Source organism: Diplotaxodon limnothrissa, linkage group LG20, assembly GCF_057381915.1.
Source record: "Diplotaxodon limnothrissa isolate DT_005_m linkage group LG20, D_limnothrissa_male_GT1.1, whole genome shotgun sequence".
NCBI classification, from domain to species: domain Eukaryota; kingdom Metazoa; phylum Chordata; class Actinopteri; order Cichliformes; family Cichlidae; genus Diplotaxodon; species Diplotaxodon limnothrissa.
In genome coordinates, this window is record NC_140615.1 from 38,781,223 (window position 1) to 38,795,636 (window position 14,414).

The 14,414-nt window shown below is 47.5% G+C and overlaps 1 protein-coding gene across 2 annotated transcripts; it reads right to left on the reverse strand.

Moving 5' to 3' along the window:
* Positions 1 to 5,620: 5,620 nt before the first annotated feature.
* rps21 (ribosomal protein S21) lies at positions 5,621 to 10,337 on the reverse strand. Of its 2 annotated transcripts, XM_085344017.1 has the most exons (6): positions 10,304 to 10,337; positions 9,935 to 10,007; positions 9,791 to 9,854; positions 6,751 to 6,822; positions 6,546 to 6,601; positions 5,621 to 5,701 (listed from the first exon to the last, which is right to left on the reverse strand). In XM_085344017.1, the coding sequence occupies exons 2-6, from the start codon at positions 9,982 to 9,984 to the stop codon at positions 5,692 to 5,694; spliced, it is 252 nt and encodes an 83-aa protein (XP_085200143.1). In that variant the 5' UTR covers positions 9,985 to 10,007; positions 10,304 to 10,337; the 3' UTR covers positions 5,621 to 5,691. The 2 variants fall into 2 exon arrangements, with proteins under 2 accessions (XP_085200143.1, XP_085200145.1); XM_085344019.1 differs by lacking the exon at positions 5,621 to 5,701 and having other exon boundaries at positions 6,542 to 6,601.
* Between the last annotated feature and the right edge of the window lie 4,077 nt (positions 10,338 to 14,414).

The window sequence follows — 14,414 nt, forward strand, 5'->3', positions numbered from 1 at the left end:
CCACAGCCAGGAGTGCGAAAAACTGTGATAAACTGAGTGTTTAGAGCAGTCTGAACACGTGAGCTCATTACTAGACAGGAAGTGAGGAGAAGAAAAATCGGTCCATGAAGAGTTACTTCCTGCGTGGTGTTTGCTGCAGGAAATGGACTCTTAATGAAAGGAACGCGAACAAGAGAGGAGGGAGAAATAAAGTGTGAAAAACTCACAGCGAGCCAAACACAGGAAGAGAAGAAGAAGAAAGAGGCCTTGGCGTTTCACCTCACTAATCCTGTCTTTCTCCCTGAACTCTATAACTAATCTACTTCATGGTTACCACAGAGACCAAAGGAGGAGCGAGGGATAGGTCACATGTTGTCATGGAAACTGCTAACTGCTCCATCAATTGAACCCACTCACCCCCGCCTCCCCAAACACACACACAGATGAAGAGGTCTGTGTGCAGCGAGGAACAAAGTTTGAAGTGAGCAGCGAACTGAGCTTCATTCAGGCTCTGATCCAGAGGTCAGCCCCAGAGACGCGTCCGACATCCACGAGGTGTCCGCATCCTCCGAATAATGAGCTTCTGGCAGATTCACAGGAACACCCAGGGGAACACTGCAGAGCGCTGCGTGAAATAAAAACGGAATGAAATCATTTCCGACTCTCATCAACCCAAATTTATTCACACCACAGAAAACATTTAAAGGAGAAAATGAACCATTTCAATAAAGTTTGACTTTGATGGCGGCAACACGTCTGTAAAAGTTGGGACGGGTCGACAAAACGCTGAAAACTGAGAAGAGAAACAGCCGGAGGAAGATTTATCAGGTGAGCTGTCAGCAGCTGGGTCACCCTGTTCACCGAAGTCTATTTACCAACATACGTAAAGATATTACACATAAAAATACACAGAAACATTGGAAATCAGTTTTTGGCACAACACCGGTGTCACAGAAATGTCATGTGATGTGTTTACTGTCACCATTGTGCTCATCTAGATTTGACACAGCAGGGTTTGAGAGGACAGAGACGGGAAGTGAACGCCACCGTGTCGTATTTGTGACGCAAACAAAGCCCAGACGTGTTTATTTGTGTTCATTTGGGCCAGAGCGGCCTGCTCTCAGCGCCGTGTGTGTGAGCAGGTATGGACATGTCCGCCTCTTTGTTTCCTACAAGAAAAGCCTTCAAACACACTCCTGGTGGCCTCCTCCTCCTGAGTGCTGAGGACACGCCTCCCACAGGGGGAGGGGGTGACGGTGGGTTCACCTGTACAGCAGGTCAGACAGTCGGAGGCTCTTTGTAACAGGATTAAATCTGTGACCAAAATGTTTCAGTGAGTTTACACAGCAGGCTCCGCCCACCCCTGCCCTCCTCTCCCGTCTGCTCCTCCTTTGCTTTGAAGTCTAAAGAGACAAAGAGATGAGCCGAACAGAGACAGAGATGATGGAAAGACAGATAAAAGGGAGGAAGAGCAGGAGGTGAGGAGGTGAGGGAGTGCCACGAGGAGAACGTAGGAAGAAAGACTGGGAGGAGCCGTCGCAGCTGCAATAAAACCTTGACAGAGACACGGCTGGGAGGGGTCTCAGGTACCTGCTTCACGTTCAGAACGTTGTTTGGCGAGCTGCAACTCGCTCGGTGCCAAAAACACTCAGACACGACCCAGCTTCAGCTTTTTCAAAAAACCCTTTAATCAGCTCAGAGTCAGACGAGCGCAGCAGAAGGTTTCCCCTCTGATAACGAGGCCTTAGCACAGGGGTGGGCAATCCCAGTCCACGAGGGCCGGTGTCCTGCAGGTTTTAGAGCTCACCCTGGGTCAGCACACCTGAATCACATCAGTTCATTACCAGGCCTCTGGAGAACTGCAGGACATGTGGAGGAGCTAATTTAGCCGTTTAAATCCGCTGTGTTGGTTCGAGGACACATCTAAAACCTGCAGGGACACCGGCCCTCGTGGACTGAGATTGCCCAGCCCTGCCTTAGCATCAGCTTATTATTATCATCAGTGTTCCAGTAACAAGGAAATATGTCCATGAAAGTGAAACAGCTGTTACTGGGTCAGCTGACCAAACAATCTATTCATTTTTGTCTGCAGCTCCAGCCGCTCAGCTTCATGGTTCTGTTTTTTATCTGGGAAATCATTTCTGCTTTTTGGATAAAACATCTGATTTTCATGGAGAACACTCAGAAGATTCAGATTCACAGAGCCGTGCGAGTGACCCTGAAGGCCTCGGGGAGACATACCTGGCAGCCCCAGAGGAGGAGGAGATGCTAGCCACCTGCTCAGAGGCTCACCTGAGGGACAATAAAGTGTGGGAACAGAGCCGTAAACCGGCCTCATTACAGACCCTGAAACCACACGACGCCCCTCTGTGACCTCACATTCCCTCTCTAACCTCTCATTTCATTGGCTCACGTCGTCCTTACAGCCAGGTTGGGGCAGACGGTCACCCAAACATTAAAGGGCGCTGTAACGGAGCTTCTCTCCACTCTTCTTTGCGTTTCATTGTGTGTGATCGTCCTCAGCAAGCAAGTTTCTACTGAGACAGACATGAAACTCTGGTTTGATGTGAGAAGTTCAGTCCCAGCTTTTCACATTTAACCTTGACCTTTGACCTCTGCAGAGAGGCTTGAGGATCCAGACTCTGATGAAGAACGGAATCTTTAAATATCACCATCATCTTCTTTTGCCCTTCGGCCCCACAAACAGATGCTGAGCACTGTTCAGGTCTGGGTGAAGAGGAGGTGCACCTCCAGAGCTGAACACCTAAACACACCTCTGAACACCGTGATGACGTAAAATAGAGTTGGATGTCTGGAAACCAATCTTGGTCTCGAGACCACTTTTACCTGGTCTTGGTCTTCTTGATCTCAGATCCCTCAATCTGGTCTTGAGTCAACCATCAGCGGAGCGGGGGGTGTCATACTGGGCTTAGGCCTGGGTCATCTTTTCGGGGTCTTTTGGAGTGTAATTTGTTTCATAGTTAGAGGCCTGACTGACAGCTGTATAAAACAAAAACTACACACAATACTCGAAGCACATAGCGCACAGTCGTAAATTCCCCCTAATTTTGGTATGATCCGAGCTCAGGCACTGGGCGACTGAGCACAGCACTGACGCCTGTGAGCGAGGGGGGAGAAGCTGCTGCCTGCCAGTGTGCTGCAGACAGAGGAGAGCTTAAGTTTGAGCAGCTACCAAAGCAAATCATTCGTACTGAACTAATAATGTAAATATGACGGTGCATCACGAAAGACTGATATCAAACGGATCACTTGACCAATATTACGTTACTCGCTCTTCCAGCGAATCAACAAATGGCGAAATGAAAAGCCGAACAACAACAATCCTGGTTCTTTAGAGAGTCTCAGCTTACATGTGTTTATTTCATATTTTCAGTTGTTTCCCTCCACGGCTAAACAAACCGGTTTCAGTAATGCACTGATATACAAGAAAGGACATAAGGAGCTTCTTTCAAAGAAGAAACTCAGGTAGATGTTATTTTATTTATCATGCTTTGTATGTTGTTCAGTATATTTCTATGCAAAACAACAGGAATTTCTGGGTCTGGTTGAATTGGGGTTTAGTCCTCGTGTCTTGATACAGCCCAACTTTGTTCTGCCTCACTGCTTAATTAGAAAACTAGTTTAAGGTGTCCTGCATATGTGGTATATATTTTTCCCTATATGAAGTCATTGTTTTTTGAACAAAACTCAAAACAGAGCCTGACAATCTTTCAGTCATTTCTAACCCCCATCCCACATGCATACTACCCTTTAGGGCTAAGCCCCGGGTGTCTGGCTCCGCCTCTGGAGTCAACAGTATCGATGACACACAACGTAACGTTCAATAATGTGTCATGCGCAAAAGCGTCAGCTCTGAGCCGTGCTTACAGAGCGCTTTGTAGTGAATCATATTGTGGCCAATCACGTGCGAGGATACAGGATAACATCATCATGTGAAAAACAGAGAGGGTGATGGACGCGACAGTCAAGTGGAGCGTGCGTCGGTCCTCTCAGTGAGAGGCAGTAGACGGCGGTGAGGAGGGCTGTGCGAGAGCAAGAACACATAAATATGCCTGAGACCCGTAAACGAAGCAGCATCTGGCTGCAGCTTAAAGACTTTTGTCTCGTCTCGACTTGGTCTCGATGTTGTGGTTTAGGCGGTCTTGACTACAAGTCTAACGTAAAGTCACATGACCAGAGAAATCCTGCACGGCAGAATTAACACCTTCACGTCGATGGAGCTCGCTGTGTTTCCTTCATTGCTGTTAAATGAAAAGTTAAGTTTTTCTTCCTGTTTGCAGGCTTGTATTTTTATCTCGTGCTGCCCCCTGTTGGATGATATAGGAAACTGTTTTTTCCCTGGCTGTGGCTCCTCCCCTCTATGAAACACCTGCTTTTTATTGATTTTTGCCACCTGGACCAGTCTCAGGTGAACTTCATGTGCCCTTCAGGACCTGCTGGGACATCCTACGTTCATCATGATGATTCAGACTTTTCAAAGGTAAAAGGTGAATTTACAAAGCGCAGCATCATACGGTTCTTCACAGGTTTATGAGTGTTAGGGCCCAGGAGGACGATCCTGGTATTAACTGTACATTTAACCTCCTAGGACCTGCCGTCCACATATGTGGACATCACATTTTAGGTTATTTAGACCAGAATACTCAATTTTGCTCTACGTGGGCCTGTTATCCACTTAAGAGGACATTATACTGCTACTGTTCTATCAAAATTTTAAATGAATATCCTCATTTATGGCTCTTATTTTTCTTAAAAACAAAAATAAGGTTAAAAAAAAAATCTGGTAATTCTTTGTTTTTACATTCATCGGGCCCCAATCAGCCCAAATATCAAAGAGAAATTAAAAATGCTGCCGTGGAAGAGTTCGGTTCTTAGGAGGTTAAAGGAGACCTTTCATCTGCTCCCACCTGTCCTGAGCAGACACCTATCAAACATGAAAGTTTACCCAGAATGCACTTTGTGAAGTTTTGACATCGAACTCTGACAACTGATCACAGGAACCAGACTCGAACCTCTGGGTTTCCTCTCAGGGGATAAAATATGACATCATTTATCAGCTTCATTGATCATTTGTGAAATCTCATTAGAGCCACAGTAAACTGCTGCTACGACAAACACACTTAGCACAATCTCAAAGCTCGGATTTACCTGAACAATGAGTCTGAGAGGAAATTATACCTGCTCTCACTCAGACCGTCACGATTACTACAAACTCCAGCTGCGCACACACATCAGTGAAGTTTTAAAGGTAAACACACACATACAGATCCATCGCTGCAGACAAATATGATGCTGAGATTTAAGAAAGCGCCTGCTCGGCAGAGAAAGAGACAATCTTGGTTAAATCTTTGCGGCCCTGCCCTCTGGAGGCGTTCGCTGATGCCTGAGAACGTGGCGCATCAGTTAGACCCACTGGAGCTCGCTGACCTTTCACCTTTCCTCCCCACAGAAACAGTTTGTAGTAACCTTTGACCCCCCCCCAAACCCACAGCTGACTTCCTTCAGCGGTTTGTGTTTAGCTGACCAGCACCAGCCTCTGGTTTTTATGCAGGTACAATAACTGAAGCCCTATTTTCAGCCAACGCACTGAGCATGCTCAGACCCGTATGCGACCCATCAAACGTGAAGAAACGACAGCAGACGATTTTATTTTCTCATTTTATTTTCCAAACTGTCTCCAGCTGCACACACTCAGAAGTTCCTGCAAAAGAAAAACAGGAAACAGCTGTTAGACGCACACTTTAGACTTCCTGTCTTCTTTTAAACACTTTCACAATAAAGTGTCTCACATTAATAAAACTGATGACGCCACATGTTTGGCAGTGGCGCTCTAAATCCTGATGTTTAAACAGGAAGTTGAAGTTTACTGACTGTCCGCACAAACGCTCGCAGTGTTTTCAGGGTTAATGAAAGCGGTTTAATGTGGATTAAGCCTCAGTGCCACCAGGCCATCGTGCTCCTACAAAAGCGACGTCACATCGGCCGAGACGAGCCGCTGCTTTGGTGTCGGGCGCCTCTAGATGTTTGTAACCTCTCATGTGACCGGTGGGTGTTACCGGTGTTTTAACGAGCTGTTGGTGCTGGAGCTCAGATTACTGCGATCACAGGAGGCGGTCCTCCTGCACCAGCTGACACTGAGCTATAAACGCTACGATGCTGTGCTGATGTCATGACCCTTTACTGTCACTTTATTTCCTCTGAGAGTTTTAGAGTTTGAACCTGATAAATGCTGACGTGTTACTGCTCCGTCTTTTTAAAGAACATTTCCAGCGTTGTTGTTTTACTCGCACGACTCAGCGCTCAGATATTTCATTTATTTTCTTTGGTGATCTTTGGTTAGCACTGCATCCTGTTTGTCTCCATCAGCTCGCCGTGTCTGAAAATCATTGTGCGTAAATACAGTTCTGTGACAGTGACGCGGCCGTCGCGTGGTTCGTGATCGAGGTCGCCGATGACGTACGGCTGGCTGAACGAAGCCGTGCTGTGACGCCACTGCACCCCAGCCTCACTTTAACAGTTTACGATCAAACGTGAGAGCTGCTTACTTCACCACGACGCCGTCGTTCTTCGCCAGCCTCAGGATGGAGTCGTCAGACTCGCCCTGAAACACACAAACAGTCTGTTCAGATTTATAGAAAAAAAATCCCAGAGTCTCAGCCCTGAATCTGAGATGTCTGGGTTTGTTGTGGCTGCTCTCAGTGGTTCCACCTAGAACACTGAGGGCGTGTTTAATGTTCTGCTCACACTTACCATCCTGCGGATGGGGCCGCAGATGGCGTAGGTCTTGGACTGACCGTTGAAGCGTCCGGTCACCTTATCAACCTGAAACAAGACAAAAGAAACATTCAGACACCCGTCACTTTAACCACGAGCGGCCCGAGCATCACATCAGCGTTTCAGTTCCACACAACTCCAAACTGGAACGTCCCACCGGAGCGTGGAACTGGAACAACGTCCCTCTGGAACTGGATCGACTTCTGTGTGAGCGAACATCAGTTTCCAGCTTCCCTCTGGTGCCTCTGCGGTTCACACATCTTGCAAATGTGTGTGCACGGCACGCAGATCCAACGATAATGAGCCGCATTATTTACATACTCGTGAATCATGGAGCGCCGTCCTCTCGCTGCCTGCAGCACTTCCAACATGAAGAGTCCCAGCTCACACACACCAAGTCGTGAACGGACAGGTGTCCGCTGATCAGGTGACACACCTGTATGTTGCTATATGTCATTCATTTTAAAAATGCTACCTCAGGAACACGTCCAGCTGAGCGGCGCATCTGGACCCTTTGAGGTAACGGTGCACACCTGCATTTCCTGATGCCGCCATCATGCTAAAATCTTTATTTTGAAAGCAGTTGAAAACAGCCACAGCTGACAGAAAGTACTGTACATTGGAACGAAATAATAAAATTACATAAGCTATAGATAAAAGCCAAATAAAAGAAAAATGTAAAATAATTAATTAGTTAGCTAATAACTAATTTAATCACAAGAGAAACTAAGTCTCACTGAGGTCAAAAGCCAAAGAATAAAAATGGTTTTAAGATGCGTTTTAAAAGTGGACAGTGAAGCGGCCTCTCTAATGTGCAAGGGCAGGTTAGTCCATAATTCAGGAGCTATAGAAAAGGCCCCGCCCCCTCTGAGCTTCCTTCTGGATCTCCAGGAGCAGCCGGTCAGCTGACCTAAGAGACCGACAGGGTGTGTGGAGATGAAGACGCTCAGAGAGGTAAAGCGGGGCAAGACTGAAAGTATTTAAACACAAACATAAGAATTTTAAAATGAACTCTAAAAGGCACGGGCAGCCAGCGCAGTGAGGCATGCACCGGGATTATGCTCTTTTTTACCTGTTGTCAGTCGTGCAGCGGCTTTTTGAGCCAGCTGCAGACGTGACGGCAGCAACTGACTGAGTTACACTCTGCAGACAGGATGAAATAAAGGCATGGATCACTGGGCAGCACTAAAAGCATGATTACAAGTGCTGCCTAAAAAGAAAAGATTTCACTCTCGCCTTACATTATAAAAACTGGACTTCACCACTTCTCTGATTTGGTTGTCCAACTTATAATTACTGTCCAAATTAAAACCAAGTCAGTAATAACAGGTTTAAAATAAACTTCCAGGTAGGGCTGCACGATTAATTGTTAGAAAATCGCGATCTCGATTCATACTTATGTGCGATCTCATTTCCAAATGACAACGATTTAAAACAAAACAAAACAAAAAAAGACGACGATTGTAGCGCATTTTGATCCGGGACGTACTCTGCATGAAAACAAGCGCTCACTCTTCCTGCTCAACAAATGACAAGGGCGGAGCCTTATACCACGTGATACAGAAGCTGTGCCGTGTGATGCTAAAATTAGCAGGAAAAAACAACGGAGAGCACGTCAGGGATGACGAGAAAGTGACAGGAGAAAATCCGTCCCGGTCAACCACCCAAACATCAATAACGGGAACCTTATACAGCGCTTCCCTATACACGTCGACCTCCCGCAGGCACAAAGACATTACGGAGGCTATCACTTATCACCTGACCAAAGATATGGCTCCATCAACACTGTGCAAAACGAGGGATTTAGGAAAATGATCAACACCCTAGACAAACGCTACACAGTGCCGTCCCACAACTATTTTTCTATTGTTGCACTACCTGCTCTGTACACGCAGCGTCGAGCAACGGTGGAGACGGAATTTCAAGCAGTACAACAACAAAACGTGAGACATTTGTTGTTTTTATGTTCAGTCTCAACTGTTACGAAGTTGATGTGCAGTTAATAAGTGCAATAAATATTTATACTGGAAAAGAGAATCGTGATCTACTGGTGGTGGTCAGAGGGCCCGGTGGCGCCAGTGTCCGGCAGCCTCGCCTCTGTCAGTGCGCCCCAGGGCAGCTGTGGCTACAATGTAGCTGCCATCGCCAGTGTGTGAATGTGTGTGTGAATGGGTGAATGACTGAATGTAGTGTGAAGCGCTTTGGGGTCCTTAGGGACTAGAAAAGCGCTATACAAATGCAGGCAGGCCATCTCAATTCTAAGCCAAAAAAATCGTGATTCTCATTTTATGCAAAATCGTGCAGCCCTACTTCCAGGGGTCCCAAATCTACAGAGGAGCACTCACAAGGACCACTGGGTCCAAACACCAGCTACTATGTTTAAGGATCACAGCCCTGTGATGAGCTGCTCACTGGACTACCAGCCCTCTCAGCTGGTCAGACCACAAGAGCAGAGATTTGATTGGATGAATGTGCCAGCAGAAACACAAACAGAGCAACGTTAACGTTACGCTGAGCGTTTCCCTGCTACAGGTCAGGTACCGGACTAAAGTCTGAGATGAGCTCAGACCAGGCTCGAGTTTCAGAAAATCATAAATGCAGCTCCGGGAGTCACCATGGCAACAGAAAACAGCCGGGTAACAGAATCATAAAAACATGGCTCTTTCTACCCATGTTTCCCACAGGCAGCACACACGGCATCAAAGGCGCCATGGCATGGCACGGCACGCTGCCAGGCGGCACACAGGAGGCAGCTGACCGAAGCCTGGTTGAAGCGCCCTTCCGACACAGTTGGTGTGGAGCATCTACAGTTTGTTGTACGTGTACAATGACAAAGGCTATTCTACTCCATCTGTCTTTGAGGAACACAAACCCGGGGTTTCCCCTTATCTCAGGATCAACCTGCTGCCTGCCACGGAAAGACGACCCCAAACCACACAGGGCACGCTCTGTTCCCAAACGTCATCATCACTGGACCCGCCTACACACCGCCCGAGGCCCTCTGACCAGCTCTCACCTCAGCGATGTTGATCTGGATGGAAGCATGGTCTTTGGCTCCGATGATCCTGTTGCTGGCAGAGCTGCAAACACACACACATACTTCATTAAACGTCAGCTCGCCATCACCTGTCTCTCTAACTTTCTTCCTCGCTGCTCTCACCATTTCCGCGGGACGTACAGGTCCACAAATTCACCGGCGTCGTTCTGCATGTTGGAGCTCGTTCGGGTGTCACCTGCAAACACGTCACACTTTTGAAAACACACACAGCGCCCTCGCGATGCTAACAGGCTAACACAGACACATAGCGCCGCCGCGATGCTAACAGGCTAACACCCGAGCCCACACTGCGGCCTCGTGCGGCTCTTTGCGGGACACAAACGCTAACATCAGCACTCGTGGAGCCCGGGAGCCCCCCACACGCTACACACACACACACCCACAGCACGAGCCCGGCTCAGAAATCACAGCCAGCCGACGATAAAACACATTTTCAGACATTTTTACTCGGAGAGCGCGAGACACACGTACCGTGCAAGTTAAGTGGCGAAAAGGAAAGGGAGGAGCTTCGTCACCGGAAACACGTAAATCGCGTCTGCGTGTCTGATTTTTATGAAAACTATTTATTTTTTTTAATTTTTCATTTCTAAAACATTTCCTGTCGCCCGTAGAGCTGCCCGATGCATTCTGGGATTATATTCACATTAAACTCTAACGGACCGTTTCAGCCTCGTTCACGCGCCACGCGTTAGTTGTTGCTCAGCTTTTCTGAGTGGCGACACCTATCGGTCAGGAGGAAATGCGAGCAGGGAGCCCTTGTACGAGGTCAGACCTGCACTAGTGATGTGCGATACCACTGATTTCCTTTCCGATCCAATACCAAGTAAAATTCAGGGTGGTATCGACGATACTGATCTGATACCGATACTTTGTACAAAACCTTTTTTTACTGTATCTTTTATTGTATCTCAAATTATAAAAACGGAAGTTGTGCGCCATTTGAGCATGTTCAGCACTAAAGGACTCTGCGACAGACGTCTGTCTCGCCCTAGCAGCACCTGTCCCTCTCCTCCTCTTCAGTTCGCCTCAACATAAGCTCGTCATATTCTGTGATATGATTTATTCTGAGGTGTTTGATGAGGTCAGTGGAGCTGCCACGAAACCTCACTGTCTTGCCACATCGCAAACTGCGTCTTGGCTGTTTGTGGAGGTAAAACACGTCCACACATGACTCCATTTACGCTCAGCCATTGTTGTGAGTGCGCACGCCAGGGGCTGCCACACAGTTATGCAGCCGTATTTCGCACATGACTATGAAAGGCGGAAGAGGAAGTAGTTCCTTCCAGTGTAGACGATCCGAATGTTATAGTTTCTTTCCACTGTGTTAATGATAAACTACAAATTTACCCTAAATTACTAAAATATCAATATTTTAATGTGAGAATCGATTCTAGAACATAAATGACTGATATCGGAGGAATCGATATTTCAGGATCGATCTGCACATCTCTAGGGCACAGAGGTCATCAGAGTAGAATCAGAAGTACCACTGTGTGTCATCTGCATAGGAAACATTGTGAGTCCTTATGACAGTACTAAGCCGGAGCATGTGAAGTTTAAAGAGTAATGATAAAGACCGACCGCTGAGAATTGCTGACTGCATGTTGATCTGTGCAGAGTTACAAAGCCTTTGAATCCACAGTGTCAAAGGCAGCAGTGAGGTTGAGCTGAACGTAATTGAAACTAAGAATTGCTGTTGGTCTTCAGCTCAACTTCAGCTGGTGAAAGAATGTGAATGCTTTTACTTTGAAAGAATGCTCTCATAGAAATATTTATTTTTCCATGACACGGAAACTCTGGTGACTGCGTCACTTGCTCTTAAACAGGCCGAGACAGGCTGGATTGTTGCAGTAGATCTGATATGGGCTGCTTTCTGATGTCAGGTGGAGGCCTTACAGTAATACACAGAAAACCCCAACAATGAAACAAGCCCCTATGAGCAAACACTCGGCGACAAGTCAAGGTCAAGTTCATTTATATAGCACAATACCAACAGTCCATGCTGCACAAAGTGCTTAACATTGTAAAATGCCACTAAAATAAATAAAATGCAGAACAATGATGCAGTAAAACATAGAAAAACAAATGAATCAATAAAATAAATCAATAAAAGCAACTAAAACAACAACAAATAAGGCTGTTAAAACCAAAATGTTCAACGTGTGTGAAAAGCCAGACCATAAAATGTGTCTTTAGTGATGATTTAAAGTGTTAGTGTTTGTGCAGGTCTAATATTAAGAGGAAGACTATTGCAGAGTCTGGGTCCTGCCACAGAGAAGCCTCTGTCACCACCACACTTCAGTCCAGGAGTAGTTAAGCTTAGTTCTGACCTGGACCTCGCGGTTCTTCCTGGAGCATAAACCAACAGCGTGATGCTATGCAGAGGGCGCATTGCATCACAGTTTGAGCTGGTTTCTGTCCACCCACATATCCCTGTAATGCCTTACTGATACTGTTTTCTTTCAGTATGAGTGTGGTTATTCCACTGAACTGCAAATGTGTTTTGACATTTCAGTCATATCTCCATATCTGTACAGTTCAGCCTCCTCATTTTTCTGTTTACAAACTTCTCACCCCATCTATCGAAGTCAGGTGTTTGTAAATCATGAAATCCTCCTGTATGACATCATGAACATCATGGATGCCACCATGGAGCTGCAGAAAGGTGTAATGAAGAAGGTGCTTAAGAAATACAGCAAGCTGTCCAGAATGAGGCCTTGGAAACTGCCGAGCAAAGACTCACAGCCTTGGCCAGCTGCTTGAGGAGGTACACCAGAGAGATAGAAGGCAGGAGAATAAACCAGCTGTTCTCCACAGAACCAGCAAAGGTGTACTCTCAGTGGCAAGGGAACAATAAGAGAACAGCACCACCAAGGCTGGAGACAGAGCAATACTGGAAGAGCATATGGGAGAAGGATGCAACCCATAACGGCAATGCTCAGTGGCTAGAGGATCTGAGGGCTGACCACAGCGACCTCCCTGAACAGGGTCCGGTTACCATCACGGTGGCAGATATCCAAGAAAGGGTCTCCAGTATGAAGAGTTGGACAGCACCAGGGCCCGACATGGTTCACGCCTACTGGCTGAAGAAGCTGACTGCACTCCACGAGTGTCTGGCAGCGCAAATGAACCAGCTGCTAGTTAACGAGAGACACCCGGAATGGCTAACCGAAGGCCGGACGGTCCTGATCCCCAAGGACCCCAAGAAGGGACCGGTCCCCTCCAACTACCGACCAATAACCTGCCTCAGTACTACATGGAAGCTCCTGTCAGGCATCATGATTCAAGATGGCGCTGGAGTGACGGCAGCCTTTCCAAGTAGCTCTGCAACACCGCACCTTTTTCTTAACTTTAACTTTTTTAGACTAGGCTTTTCAAACTTTATTTCACCTTCCTCTACTTATACCTCTTAGATATAGCGATACAAGATGGATAATGCACTTTTTAAAACTTCTGGAACCAGCTCCTTCATCTATTCGAGAGCGGAGCTGCTGGCACTAAGAACAAAGGGACAGACCGGCATGCGACACATGTCGCCCCTGCTAAGACGGTACGGTGTTATCCTAAAAACAAACCGTGGGTAACACAGGAAGTCAAAGCTGTCCTCAACATGAAGAAGAAGGCTTTCAGGAGCAAAGTGAAGGAGGAGATGAAAGCAGCACAGCGGGAGGTGAAACGCTGCCTGAGGGAAGCAAAGGACACCTACAGGAGGAAGGTGGAGCAGAAGTTGGAGAGGAACAATATGAGGGAGGTCTGGAATGGTGTGAAAACCATCACAGGCCACAACACCAAGAAAAGCACAGTGGGGGGGACTGTGGAGAAGGCAAACGAACTCAACAACTTCTTCAACAGGTTTGACCAGCCCACAACCCCCCCACCCTCACCTTCACTACAGAGTCCTCTCCCCACTCTCCTGCCTCCCTCGCTTCCCCCCCTTCCTGACACCATGACACCCCCCTCCTCCAATCCCTCTCTCAGCAGCAAGACATCTCCCCCCCTCCCCTCCTCCCAAACATCTCCCAGTGTCACAGTGGATCAGGTCAGGAGGCAACTGAGGAAGCTTCGCCCCAGAAAGGCAGCAGGCCCAGACAAGGTGTGTCCTAGGATGCTTAAGGCGTGTGCTGCTGAACTTGGGGAGCCGCTACAACGAGTCTTCAACCTCAGTCTGCAACTGGGGAGAGTTCCCGCCCTATGGAAGACATCCTGCATCGTCCCGGTCCCCAAAAAGAACCGGCCCAATGAGCTGAATGACTTCCGACCGGTGGCACTGACGTCACATCTTATGAAGACTCTAGAGCGGCTCTTCCTCAACCTCCTCCGACCACAGGTACAACATGCCCAGGACCCACTACAGTTTGCATACAAGGCGCGTGTCGGAGTGGAGGATGCCATCCTGTACCTCCTGCATAGAGCCCACTCACACCTGGATGGGGGAAAAGGCACGGTCAGGATCCTGTTTCTTGACTTTTCCAGTGCCTTTAATACCATCCGGCCCTGTATGCTTCAGGAAAAACTGAACAGGATGGAGGTGGACCCCTGCCTGGTGGCTTGGATCTCCGACTACCTCACCGACAGACCACAG